This window comes from Rhineura floridana, chromosome 3 (assembly GCF_030035675.1).
Source record: "Rhineura floridana isolate rRhiFlo1 chromosome 3, rRhiFlo1.hap2, whole genome shotgun sequence".
Lineage (NCBI taxonomy): Eukaryota > Metazoa > Chordata > Lepidosauria > Squamata > Rhineuridae > Rhineura > Rhineura floridana.
The window spans coordinates 135,607,337-135,620,966 of record NC_084482.1 but is presented as its reverse complement, the minus strand read 5'-3'; the positions used below and the strand labels follow the sequence as shown (position 1 = coordinate 135,620,966).

The window sequence follows — 13,630 nt, the reverse complement described above, 5'->3', positions numbered from 1 at the left end:
ACACTTTGGAATTCCCTTCCTTTAAATATTAGACAGACACCATCTCTGTTATCTTTTCAGCGGCTACTGAAGAACTTCCTCTTTGAAAAAGCCTTTTAAGTAGAGATCCCAGTCTGCATCTGTGCTGGAATTGCTTTTTAAGATGTTTTTAAAGTTGTTTTTTTAAATATGTTTTAAAGATGTTTTGTTTTCTTATATTTTAATATGTTTTAAAACCTTTTGTTTTTGAGAAGTTTTAAAGTGATTTTAATGTTTTTGTTTGCCACCCTGGGCTCCTTCTGGGAGGAAGGTCGGGATATATATTTAATAAATAAATAACCTAAAAAGTGATCTGGTTATTAAATATATTAACATATATTATCTTTCTTCTATTGTTTTTAAATGACACACATTTCATTTCTACTATGCAAGTAGCACATTGTTGAATGTAAAACACATTTCAGGTAGCATCTTATATTTTCTGAACGAACTCAAAGAAAAGAATAAAGTTTACACAATTTTTTTCTTTTCATTTGTTGAGTTGGAAGTATGTGTTTTTGTGACCAACATAACATGCTCAACCAACATAAGCGGTATTGTATCAGCTTCCCTGATTTTGTTCCTAACAAAATTTATTTTCAGTTTATCAAATGAGAAAGCAAAACTATCAATACAATAAAGGGTCATTAACCTGTTATCTATTTCTTGGAGAGGTCTTTAACTGAAGACAAGGGAAAAACAGAAAAACTCCAATTACCTTGCATGCCATGTTTCGTGTTGTTTTACTTGTGTGTAAAATGTCATTTTGAAAAATTATTGCCAAATAATGAATCTTTGGGAAATTATTTTTAAAATGATAATCTATGAAAATGAAAAATTGGTCTGTAGAGTGACATTTTCATGGAATTACCCACCATGCCTTTTACAAGGATCCAAGAATTTAAAGCGATACTTTCATATTTTTCTTTTAACACTTTTCAATTTGGTCAGCTAATCAGATCAAAGAGGCAGAGCAGCTGCAATGTAAATGTAGCTGTTCGGAGTTTACAGTTTAAACCACAGTCCAGACAGACGTACCTTAATCTCTACACAAAGTATTGGTCGGTGTTCAACAAAATGTAGCCTAGTAAGGTTAGGAAGGCACAAAGCATAACCACTAAGGGCGTCCATGTCTTTATCACAGCGAGATTCTGCGGATAAAAGGAAAAATAACTAGCGACTTGTATCCATGTTCAACACCTAAGTGTTATGGGCAATACAAATAAAATAAACTCACAATCAATTACTGCTCCCAAACAGTTAAGATGGAAGGCTCTCTTACAATGCATTATAGCAGATTTTTCAAGAAATGGCAGTCTCTCCTGCATCTGTAGCCATGATGAAATGCAGTGAACAAAGAAAGAAGACAGGAACCCACATTACACTGCATCCCTTGTATACTCCTCCTTCATTTACAGCAATGAATATATTGAAAGCACATTGTGTTGTTTCATTGCTATACCTTAGCATGTCTTAGTCTGGACACCACCTGGATGAGAGGCTACCTTGTAGCCAAAGTGTAAGCTACTCAAGGCTTCAAAGAAATACTGTTGCCATATGAGTAACAAACACGTAGTGGACACACAGAAGGTGCCACAGCTATTCAGGCAAAAACAACTGCTACAAAAACATTTAAGTAACTATAACTGTTGGACAGCTATCCTAAGGTAGCAGGGCACTTCAAATGTGATAACAAGCCATATTTTGTGACTATAGTCCAGAGAGGAACCCATGTTTGTGAAGGAGTACCAACAAGTGTGAGGCATGGTTCCACTGCTCAAATGCTCCAGCTCCTCTCATTTTCAAAACATTTAAGCTAGTGTGATTAAATTCACTACAAATACATAGACACTGCACTATACAAACACTCAAGAGGTTCTGATTTTTACCAGCTATATACTAAGGAAACAGGCCTAAGGTAACAGGGCTGCCGTAAAGTTATCCACATGGCTTAAACTCCCCCACCTGTAAAAATTTCTACAAACACACTCAGTTTCCTATAGAGCAACAGCAGATCACCCTGAAGTCTAGAATGATGTATACAATGTTCATACTAAGTGCATAACCTATTACCAGATAGAGCTTTTTACAACACCCTGCAAAAGCAACTCCTGCTTAGAAAGTAGTACAGTAAAGCAGTACGGTCAGAGGCAGTCCAACTAAACTTTTGACTTAACCAGAGAACCAATGTGGTACAGAGGCTACAGTGGCTAAACTTCTGGGCTTGGACATGGGAAACCCTCATTAAGGTCCCTGTTCACTATGAACTGCACTCAGCTTTAACCTACTTCAGAGGAATTGTTGAGGCTACCAGTTGAGGCTCTGAGCTCTTCGGAGGAAGGAAGGGTGGAATAAATTGCAGACAACCCTATTGTGATATATACATAAAAAGCTTCCATGCAGTTCACTACAAGAGGCCAATAACTTTTTTCTGTGTCCCTTTCTGTAAACATATGAAATACCATAAAAAAGGTCAGTAAAGGGCATTTATAAATAGAATGTAAACTATTTTCTAGCCAGACTGCTTTATTATATTCAACACGCACAGATCTAACTTTCCTTTTGCAAATGTTTCCCAAAATAAAGGGATTTAATTTAGTGAAATTATGTACAAGTCTACCAGCATCCTTGCAACATTTGCAGAAAAAAGCTGTCATTTTATGTTTTGGTTCTGAAATAGTTGCTTGAGAAATATGAGGCTTTAAATTTATCTGGGCCCCAAATTGTGACATGGAGCTCAACTATGTGTGAATGAATAGGGTGTTTTATTAAAAAAAAAACTGGGAATGCCAGCTTGCTTCATAAGCACAGGAGAATCTCTACCATGCTGTAGAAAGTATTAACTTAACAGGTGTGAAACCTAGAACAAAATTTACATGAGCCAGCAACACTGCACAATATTGTTAGATCAAAGAAGAAAAGTGAATAATTCATCCAACAGAAATTATATGCATGAACAAATTAGGCTCCATTAATCACAAGAACTGGAATTTCACCAGGACTAAGTGACCTAACATCCAAATATTAAGTAGATTTTTTCTCTCTTAGCAAAGCCTGGGGTTCTGTATTATTTTGCATCCAAATACAAAATGAGCCACAGTTTTAGCAAAACAATAGGCCACTGTACTATTTTTTATGCCTAATGAGGGTAAGTTTAACTTAGGTCAAGTTCATTTTGAAAGAGGGATTATATTATTTATTGTCTTAGTGACAATAACATGTTTGCATTTTCCTGACTATCTTTTCAAAAATACCACCTTAAACTATTAACCAGCACAGGCTGCAGTGCCTAAGAATGAGATCTGAATGCATATATCCAAAACATTTAAAACTCTCCTTTAACAAATAAAGTACTAGTGCTCAATTTAATGGCAACTTAAACAGATGATAACACTTGCTACCAAAAAGAAATCCAACTCAAAGTATTCCATAGAATTGGGGTGGGGGAAATGGAGAGAGGCAATATAGCCAAGGACATAGGTGATTATTTAAAGAAAGGTAGTGATGCTTAGCTTAAACGTATCTGTAGGCAGAGGTAGCTGAGGGCAGCACATGCCTTTATTAATTGCATTTGTGTATGCATAAGCACAGGCACAAAGAAAAATTATTTTTGTAGGGTTATTCAGGAATAAACAAAAACTGTTTTTCACACCACTTATAATCCGCTAACAAAAATCCTTGGAGATGAAAATAGTAGACCAGATGACAATTAGGTGGGCAGAATCCACTGGGATTTCATTTTTATACACGTACTGGTGCCAGATGCATAATGAATGCCCAGAGCTCACATCTGTCAAAAATAATTGGGGGACTCTATCAAGCCAGGGTACATCACACTTTTGGAGACAGCTCATGGTACATTTTCTTCCCCTTTCCTTTCCATGAAGGAGAGGGGTACCATTGTGGAACAGTGCACACAGCTGTTTTCTTTTGCCCTTCAAGAGGGAAGGGGGAGAAAAGCAACCATATACTCTGCCTCCAGAATACCTGACCCTTTTCCCTTTCAGGCAACTGGGAAAGTAAAATCCCTCTAACGCAGCCTTCAGAGTTACAGAAGGTGCATACAGGGCTGTCTTGCCTGCTCTTTTGGATGCAATTCAGTCCTCTCAGGCAATGAGGAAAGTGATTATTTCCAATGCTGTGTTTAAACTATATTACAGATATTTTTTTAAAAAAAGGTTTCAGATAAGCACTTTTGATATTTTGTCCAAGTAGTCTCACCATTATTTTAGTTCCTTACCTGGCCTCTCTGACTGGATCTTTAAACAAAGCTGTTTTACAAAGTCCAAAGACAGCTGTACAACCTCCTAAAAAAAGTAAACATTATTTTTACACAAGGAATTGCTACATACACACCATTTCAAGAGAGTCAGACAGCCCTGACTTTAAACAGAGCCACCCTGAGGACCCTTTGGATAGGAAGGTAGAGTATAAATAGACAGAATATGACACTGAACTGTAGGGGGGGAATTCAGTTTTGGCTAGCAAACTTGCCTGATTCTCCTTATGAAACCATTTGGAATTGCAAGAAATGGGGGAAATTGTGAGAAATGGTCAGGTTATGCCACATTCCTAGTACTGCCTACCAACATTTTTCATCAACAGCTCTTCCCGTTTGTTCTACACATGATTATACCTTTCCCCACCAAAGTACTTATATAGCCACAGTTCCAAAATATGTGACTGAAAAAAATGTCTTTTCATTTTATGTTTGTCAGGAGCAAACAATACCAAAGTCATTAATCACTAGAATTAAACACTTCAGCTGGAAGATGAAAGAACAGATTAAGGGGGAAAGTCCCAATGTTCTACCCTTTCCTTGAAGAGGCAAAGCTGATTGTGCTTGTCACTAACCTCAAAGGAGACTGCCATCTTAAGTAAATAAGCATTTCTTGTGGAATATTGTGAATAAAGTGAATATTTAAATAGGTTTTCTACGTTTGATTGCTTCTTCGATTTATAAAAGAGCAGCCAGGACAGTTTTAACATAGAAATTGACTTATTTATATACACACACCTTTTCTAATAAAACTTTATATCCATTTATACTGATGCTTAGAAATTGTCTCTGTAAGAGTACAGCCTAGGGCAGTTTTTCCAAGAGGTCAGCTTCATATCTGTCCATCCATCATGCCCTTTCTCCCAAAAGGAGCCCAAGATATTAAGAATATTGTTGTCAGACAGGCAGGAAAATCTGATATAAGGTAGTATCAAGTTAGTCTGGACTGTCTCTTCTTCAAATTTAGTGCTTTGGAATTTTTTCATGCAGTCTCCATTTTAGTATGGAATTAGCATACAGGTTACAATTTTCTTCAGAGACCCTTTTCACCTAAATGGGGAGCTAAGAATGGCATTTTTTTAAAGGTTAAGATGTACTACTTTCTACACCAGGTGTTCCCAAACTGTGGTCAGTGGACCACTAGTGGCCCATAACCTTCATTCAAGTGGTCCACAGCATGACTGTAAATTTGTGGTTGAAGATGGGAGACAACACATTCATCGCAAATATTCATATTGATTTTTAGTTGTATTTTTGTTGCTTTGTATTTCTTCTTTTGTATTTCAATGTATTATAATTTTAATTTTGTGGAATTAAAATTGTAATCCCATAAAAATATATAAGAAATGAAAGAAGCAATAAAAATACAATTAAAAATTATACAGCACCTAGCACAGCACATTGCAATTGCTACAGCAAGCAGAAAATCATGAAGTGGTCTGCCAAGACATTCAGCAATTTTCAAGGTCCATGGAGGGGGAGGTTTGGGAATCCTCTCAGCTGAAGGATAACCTGTAATAATTAGTGTGTGGATTTTCTTTTTCATTCAGTAGCAGAATGAGACTGAGCATTCAGTATTGTTGCGGGAAATCCTCCACCACACACAGACCCGCTCCTATTGCTACTCTACAGCTCACTCTATGCTGCAAAGGTGAATGCAACTGATCCTGGAAATTCTGTATGGGTAATAAAATCAAGTTAAATATGGAGATTTACTGCCATTTTCCTTGTACAAAAACCAAACCAATCAGCTTGGCTATAAAATTTTACAAAAAGGCAATGGTAGGAACACACTAAATAAGCAAGAAAATAATAGTTACCCCATGATGAACATATGTCTCCCCAAAAAACTGCCTCATTATGTGTTTGCCAAAATGTACTATGTTCTGAAGATGCTGAAAGATTTCTTCCGGTGTCTAAAAAACAAATTATTAATTGTTGGCAAAATAAACATTATGCAACATTGACAACAGTTAAATCCAACTGACTTAGATACAACTCTAAACCTCAGCAAAATATTACTTTAAAACTGCAAAATCCCCAATGCCCAGCATAAGCTTCCAAACAAAATGGCCTGGTTCATACATCATATTATTTAAAAACAAGTTACAGTTTAAAGTGAAAAAGCAACACGCTGCTAAAAAATTTGCACCGTGCTCCTTTCTTACTGTGCCATCCCACTGAGAAACAATCCACAGTCTGACTTGTAACATCCAGACATGGGCTTGTGGTTTGTTTCTCTCCAAACTATGAGTGGTAACCAAGGGTTGTTCTTGGCTTAATGCTTGTTGTTTGTTTGGAGAGAAACAAACCACAAGTCCAAGTTCAGACATCACAACAAGCCAAGCTCTAGCTTGTTTCCTAGCTGAGTAGCAGCAGCAGGAGCCGGGGAGGAGCACAATGACAACTTTTCAATAGTGTACACCATTACGCTCCATGTTCACATTAAACCATGATTTATTTTTAACTATGGTTTAATATGACAGGCAAACCAAATCATTATAAACAGGGAACGCTTAAACGACAGCTCACATATTGGAATTTTTACCACCACCTTTGGTCTTTAAAATCCTTCTAGAAAAGACATATTTTACAATAAGCACATTAGCAATGCTGGCAAAGGTTTTAGATCCACACAACCACACATATTAAAGGTGTAGTTTATCTCACAACCAGTTGCTGCCCGGAATAAGGAGTGTACAGTTTGCCAAATTACAGGCTGTAAACCATAGGCCAAACCATGGTAACAACTCATGCGATGATTAGTCTGGAGACAGCTAAACCACGAGCCTGAGTACAAAGAACATGCTAAGCTAAACCACAGCCTAGCTCAGCAACAAAGCCAAAGCGGTCACAAGCTCCTCACTAGGAACATGTTCATTTGTTCTAAGCCATGGTTTTGGCTTTGTGTGATGTGTAAACCAGGTCATTATAGTGAAAGATTTCTACTTGACCAGAAACAGTCTGCAGTTCCTGCATACTTTTTCATACTATATCAGAAGTTATCAAGCGATTCTTACAAAGATGGATTATTCTTGTTTTTATTTTTGTGCTTATTTTTAAAGTTTGTAAGCCACCTAGGAATGCCTTTTGGAGGAGAAAAGCTATATACAGAAATAAAATGAATAGCTGTATAGCTATGTTGTAGCTAGGATAATCATTTGTTTTCCACCCTTGGCTCCTTCTGGGAGGAAGGGTTAGATATAAACTTAACGAAAAATAAAGTAAAATAAATAAAAAGGGTCACATACACAAGGCAGTGTTTCACCAGAAGTATGAATGGCTCAGGAGCACCGAGTTGCCATATGCTTTGCTCATGGGTTAAGGTTCTGTACACAGTCATCTATTCAATGAGTACAAACAACTTCACTTACATGCTTTAGTCTACAAATGATGACTGGTAACCAGTAGCAAAACATTTGCACATATACTATTGGTTCCATAATGAACAAGCCTTCATTTTCATTAAGAAAATTGGGGCACGCATTAGGCTTGGAGCAATTATTAGCAAAAGTTCAAATTGTTAAACAGGAATCTGAGGCCAACCCCACACTGTTCACCCACACAGGTCTCAGTAATACATACCAGGTTGGCCTCCTGATCCACAATCAAATTGTGAATAAGGAAGATCTTATTTGAAACTGACCTGGCATTCAGTAGCAGCACCCACAGGCCTTTAGATGCCTAAACAACCCTAAACAGCAGGAATATAGATGCCTAAACAACTCAGTTTACAAACCCATGAAGGTTTCTCTCACATGTCTCAAAGTCTTCCTGTTTTAGAAATATTTCTGATCAAGGGAAGAGAGATAAAGGCCTTCTAAATAAAAAGAAGAAACACTTGATATATTTTATGATATAAATTACTTTAAATTGCTAAAAAGAATCAAGGCTTCAAATTCGGATGAAAAATATTTTACAACTAAAGTAAGCACTTTTCCATAAAAACTAAAAAGAGAAACATAGGTTTCACGTATTGGAATCAACCCTAAGGCAGTTTTACACAGCCAATAGGATTATATTATGATTTCAGAATCTCAGTTGAAAGCATTTTAGCTTGACAGCATAGTGCCAGAGATGTTTCAATTAGCTAAAAGACTAACTTTTCATCCACCCAAACAACAGTTTCTAATATGCATCTCATACATAAGCCATTTCAGGATTTGGCGTCAGCTCTATGAAAAAACTTTTCACCTCAATTGGCTGCAAGACTGCTGAAAAGTTAAACAGCAAACTACATATAAAGCATAGTTAATTTGCCAAAGCAAATGTTAAGAGTGTTATGCTCCATTTTAAATCCCTAAGTAGCAGCTTAGCTTGGTGGTCACTTGCCGTTATTTTTCTTTATACGCAAGCAACTGTACTGAAAGTATGCACAGAATGTTAGTTTACACTGATAAAAGAAACTGTAGGGAATGGCCTGCAAAAACAAAGCAACAATAACCAAGCTGATGTGGCCTAGCAGTATAGTAATCCTTGCTAAAGGCTTACTGCAATTAAAAATGTCAATTTTGGCCCATTGCTCAAGCAACTGAAAAAAGATTTGAAACAGTGGGAGGGAATTCACCTAACCTGGGTTTGGCCGCATTTCAGCAGTAAAAATGAATGTTTTACTCAGATTTCTCTACCTGTTCCAAATTCTCCTGGTTTGGATTGAACTAAAGGAATTAAACTAATGGCAAAAGCTTATTAATACTTGCATCAACTATAGGAAACAAATCAGATTAAGCAATCATGTATGTTATAGGTATCATAGTGAAGGGGGCTTGGGTATACCTAACCTTCAGCTTTATTATGATGCCTGCAACCTTAAACTGGTCCAAATTACTCGTGGTGCTCCAAGAACTGAATGGATACAAATGGAAATAGAGAAAAACACTCCTTTATGTAGAATTGATCCTTTTGGCAAGCTCTCTTATGCTTTTCTGCATACTTTAGCAAACCCATTCTTAAAAGCTACTTTGCACATTAGGAAACTATGGAAGAAAAAATTAGCTCCAACTATATCTACAATATTACCATTTCTGGAACACCCCCACTTTAAGGACTCATATAAATATGCTCAGTATGGAAAATGGCAAGATGCAGGTCTTTACAGACTATGTGACTTGTTTGAAGGTGAAATCCCGTATTACGATGGTGTTTTACTTCTGTGAAGGCGGCAAAAATTACCACTAGACAATCTAATCTCTGTCGGAGAGGCTGTCAGGGGGTAGACACCTACTTCCATATGTGGTAGGCTTGCAGTCTTTCTGGATTAAAATCTTTCAGGAAATCTCTTCCATTGTTTGCCAAATTATTCCACCAGACCAATGTTTGGCATTATTATCTACCCAGAGAATCTGCAGCAACTCACAAACTCTTATAATCTTTTTATTAGCAGCTGCGAAAATGGAGTTTGAGCACCACTGGAATCTTAGGTCTGTTTTTACATTAGAAGGTTTGTGGAGCAAAGTTTGGACCATTGTATTACAAGAAAAGCAGACTCAATAAAGTAGATTAAGTAGGGGGATGATAAAATCTGTTAAGGTTGAATCCATGTGGTTGCCTTTTTTTGACTTACCTTACCTCTCCAGGATGTATCACCCACCCTCCAGATAGTCACTTACCTTTCTGGTCAGATCGTCTCCCGCATTACTGAACGGGTTTTTTTGTTGTATAAATTTGTATACTCTTAATATACAAGCATACTCTCTCCCGCTTGAGAAAGTATTATATGCATTTATTGTGATTTTTTTTTAATCACACAGATTGTGACACCTGTGTTTCTTTTCTTAATGTAATATTTTATTTTGTACTGTTTTTGCAAAATTAAAACACCAATAAAAATAATTTGGTAAAAAAAATAATCAAGCTGATGCAAAATATTCAAATTGAAATATTCGTCCATTTTTCATTTATTACAGATCATGTATCTGAAACAGCAGCATGCAGGAAAAGCAAAGTTCATTAGTAACCTAATAAGCACTTGCAGCAGGATCCAACCAGTTATCAATATGTGTTTCAAAATCCTCAATCTTCTGCAATACTAATATGCGTTGTTCCTTTCATTGAAGCCATTTTAGCATAATATGATGAAATAATTCATATTCTGAAGATAGATACTATCTATAAGATGTTTGTTTTTGTACTGTACCATTCCTTCAAGATGGTCAAAAAAAGGAAAATTTATCAAGAAGTGACAATATGGTTAACGAGCAAAGTCAAGGAAGCTCTTAGAGGCAAAAAGTCTTCCTTCAAAAAATGGAAGTCTTGTCCAAATAAAGAAAATAAAAAAGAACACAAACTCTGGCAAAAGAAATGCAAGAAGACAATCAGGGATGCTAAAAAAGAATTTGAGGAGCACATTGCTAAGAACATAAAAACCAACAACAACAAATTCTATAAATACATTCAAAGCAGGAGACCATCTAGGGAGACAATTGGACCCTTGGATGATAAGGGAGTCAAAGGTGTCCTAAAGAACGATAAGGAGATTGCAGAGAAGCTAAATGAATTCTTTGCATCTGTCTTCACAGTGGAAGATATAGGGCAGATCCCTGAACCTGAACTAACATTTGCAGGAAGGGATTCTGAGGAACTGAGACAAATAGTGGTAACGAGAGAGGAAGTTCTAAGCTTAATGGACAATATAAAAACTGACAAATCACCGGGCCCGGATGGCATCCACCCGAGAGTTCTCAAAGAACTCAAAGGTGAAATTGCTGATCTGCTAACTAAAATATGTAACTTGTCCCTTGGGTCCTCCTCCGTGCCTGAGGACTGGAAAGTGGCAAATGTAACGCCAATCTTCAAAAAGGGATCCAGAGGGGATCCCGGAAATTACAGGCCAGTTAGCTTAACTTCTGTCCCTGGAAAACTGGTAGAAAGTATGATTAAAGCTAGAATAACTAAGCACATAGAAGAACAAGCCTTGCTGAAGCAGAGCCAGCATGGCTTCTGCAAGGGAAAGTCCTGTCTCAGTAACCTATTAGAATTCTTTGAGAGTGTCAACAAGCATATAGATAGAGGTGATCCAGTGGACATAGTGTACTTAGACTTTCAAAAAGCGTTTGACAAGGTACCTCACCAAAGGCTTCTGAGGAAGCTTAGCAGTCATGGAATAAGAGGAGAGGTCCTCTTGTGGATAAGAAATTGGTTAAGAAGCAGAAAGCAGAGAGTAGGAATAAACGGACAGTTCTCCCAATGGAGGGCTGTAGAAAGTGGAGTCCCTCAAGGATCGGTATTGGGACCTGGACTTTTCAACTTGTTCATTAATGACCTAGAATTAGGAGTGAGCACTGAAGTGGCCAAGTTTGCTGACGACACTAAATTGTTCAGGGTTGTTAAAACAAAAAGGGATTGCGAAGAGCTCCAAAAAGACCTCTCCAAACTGAGTGAATGGGCGGGAAAATGGCAAATGCAATTCAATATAAAGAAGTGTAAAATTATGCATATTGGAGCAAAAAATCTGAATTTCACATATACGCTCATGGGGTCTGAACTGGCGGTGACCGACCAGGAGAGAGACCTCGGGGTTTTAGTGGACAGCACGATGAAAACGTCGACCCAGTGTGCGGCAGCTGTGAGAAAGGCAAATTCCATGCTAGCGATAATTAGGAAAGGTATTGAAAATAAAACAGCCGATATCATAATGCCGTTGTATAAATCTATGGTGCGGCCGCATTTGGAATACTGTGTACAGTTCTGGTCGCCTCATCTCAAAAAGGATATTATACAGTTGGAAAAGGTTCAGAAGAGGGCAACCAGAATGATCAAGGGGATGGAGCGACTCCCTTACGAGGAAAGGTTGCAGCATTTGGGGCTTTTTAGTTTAGAGAAAAGGCGGGTCAGAGGAGACATGATAGAAGTGTATAAAATTATGCATGGCATTGAGAAAGTGGATAGAGAAAAGTTCTTCTCCCTCTCTCATAATACTAGAACTCGTGGACATTCAAAGAAGCTGAATGTTGGAAGATTCAGGACAGACAAAAGGAAGTACTTCTTTACTCAGCGCATAGTTAAACTATGGAATTTGCTTCCACAAGATGCAGTAATGGCCACCAGCTTGGACGGCTTTAAAAGAAGATTAGACAAATTCATGGAGGACAGGGCTATCAATGGCTACTAGCCATGATGGCTGTGCTCTGCCACCCTAGTCAGAGGCAGCATGCTTCTGAAAACCAGTTGCCGGAAGCCTCAGGAGGGGAGAGTGTTCTTGCACTCGGGTCCTGCTTGCGGGCTTCCCCCAGGCACCTGGTTGGCCACTGTGAGAACAGGATGCTGGACTAGATGGGCCACTGGCCTGATCCAGCAGGCTCTTCTTATGTTCTTATGTTCTTAATATATATCACAACGGAATCTACTAATTGATTAAAAAACAGACTGATCAAAGGATGGACGTCTTTAGATGACAGGTGTTTTAATCAAGCCACTGCTGGTTTTGAGTTGTTTTTAATGTTGGAGGTCCCCTTGAGCTTACAGAAATCTAGAATAAAAATTGATTCTCTTTGTTTTGAAATTAAAACTGATTGATATTTCCTTGGTGGAAAAAATGAAACAAACAGGAACTCTACACAAAAGACAAAAAAACAAATAACTGTATACTGTCTCACCTTGTTTCGATTTGGAGGAAACTTCAAAAAACGGAGTACCACACAACGCTGAAACGGAAGAAAAAATTAGTGAATTAATATAGTTGTGTAATTTCGGGAACTTAAGCTGTACCAACCACTGCAGTACAATAATTTGCACAAGTAAACCCCTTCTCTGTTAGGTAGGAAGTCTGTTAATGTTTTTTGTGCCAGGTCCAGAACTCCCACCCCTTCCTCCCTTTTTAAAAGTACTTTTTTACTTGCTTACAGGGCAGCTGAGCTCAATGGAAAGAGCAGTGCCAATGAGACCCCTGAAGCACTCTATACATTTATGCAAATTTGAGTTGTAGACCTGGATGAGCAATGCCCCAGCTGGTAGGGGAAGAAAGAATATACTTGCTAAATATTATGTGTATTCTCTATTTAGAGAACAATACGTTGACAAGTGACGAAGAGAATGTATGGATTTCTTTTACTGGGTCAGATCAGAAGTCCATTTACGTCAGCATTCCACCTGCCTTCACTGAAAGAAGGGACTTCATCCATCCCAGAATGAATGCAAAAAGATGAGAATCCCCACATCATGCATATGTATTTAGCTTACACACCAAAACTAGAAGATAACTAAGGGTTTAAAATTGTCTTTTCCCATACTGCTATTATTTTAATTCATGTTGTTTTTCATGTTACTTATTCTGCTGCTTTCATTCTTTCATTGTTTGTTGACATACTATCTTTTTTTAAATACACACTGAACTTT

The 13,630-nt window shown here is 37.6% G+C and overlaps 1 protein-coding gene across 1 annotated transcript in view; it reads right to left on the bottom strand.

Annotated features, from left to right (window-relative positions):
• The window catches only part of IPPK (inositol-pentakisphosphate 2-kinase), a 77,507-nt gene that overhangs the window by 33,137 nt on the left and 30,740 nt on the right, over nt 1–13,630 (bottom strand). Inside the window, exons 2-5 of the mRNA XM_061618059.1 lie at nt 12,892–12,939; nt 6,118–6,213; nt 4,259–4,325; nt 1,057–1,169 (exon numbers count right to left, since the gene is read on the bottom strand). Of these exons, the coding sequence (XP_061474043.1) occupies nt 1,057–1,169; nt 4,259–4,325; nt 6,118–6,213; nt 12,892–12,939 (324 nt within the window). The remainder of the gene's footprint in view (nt 1–1,056; nt 1,170–4,258; nt 4,326–6,117; nt 6,214–12,891; nt 12,940–13,630) is intronic.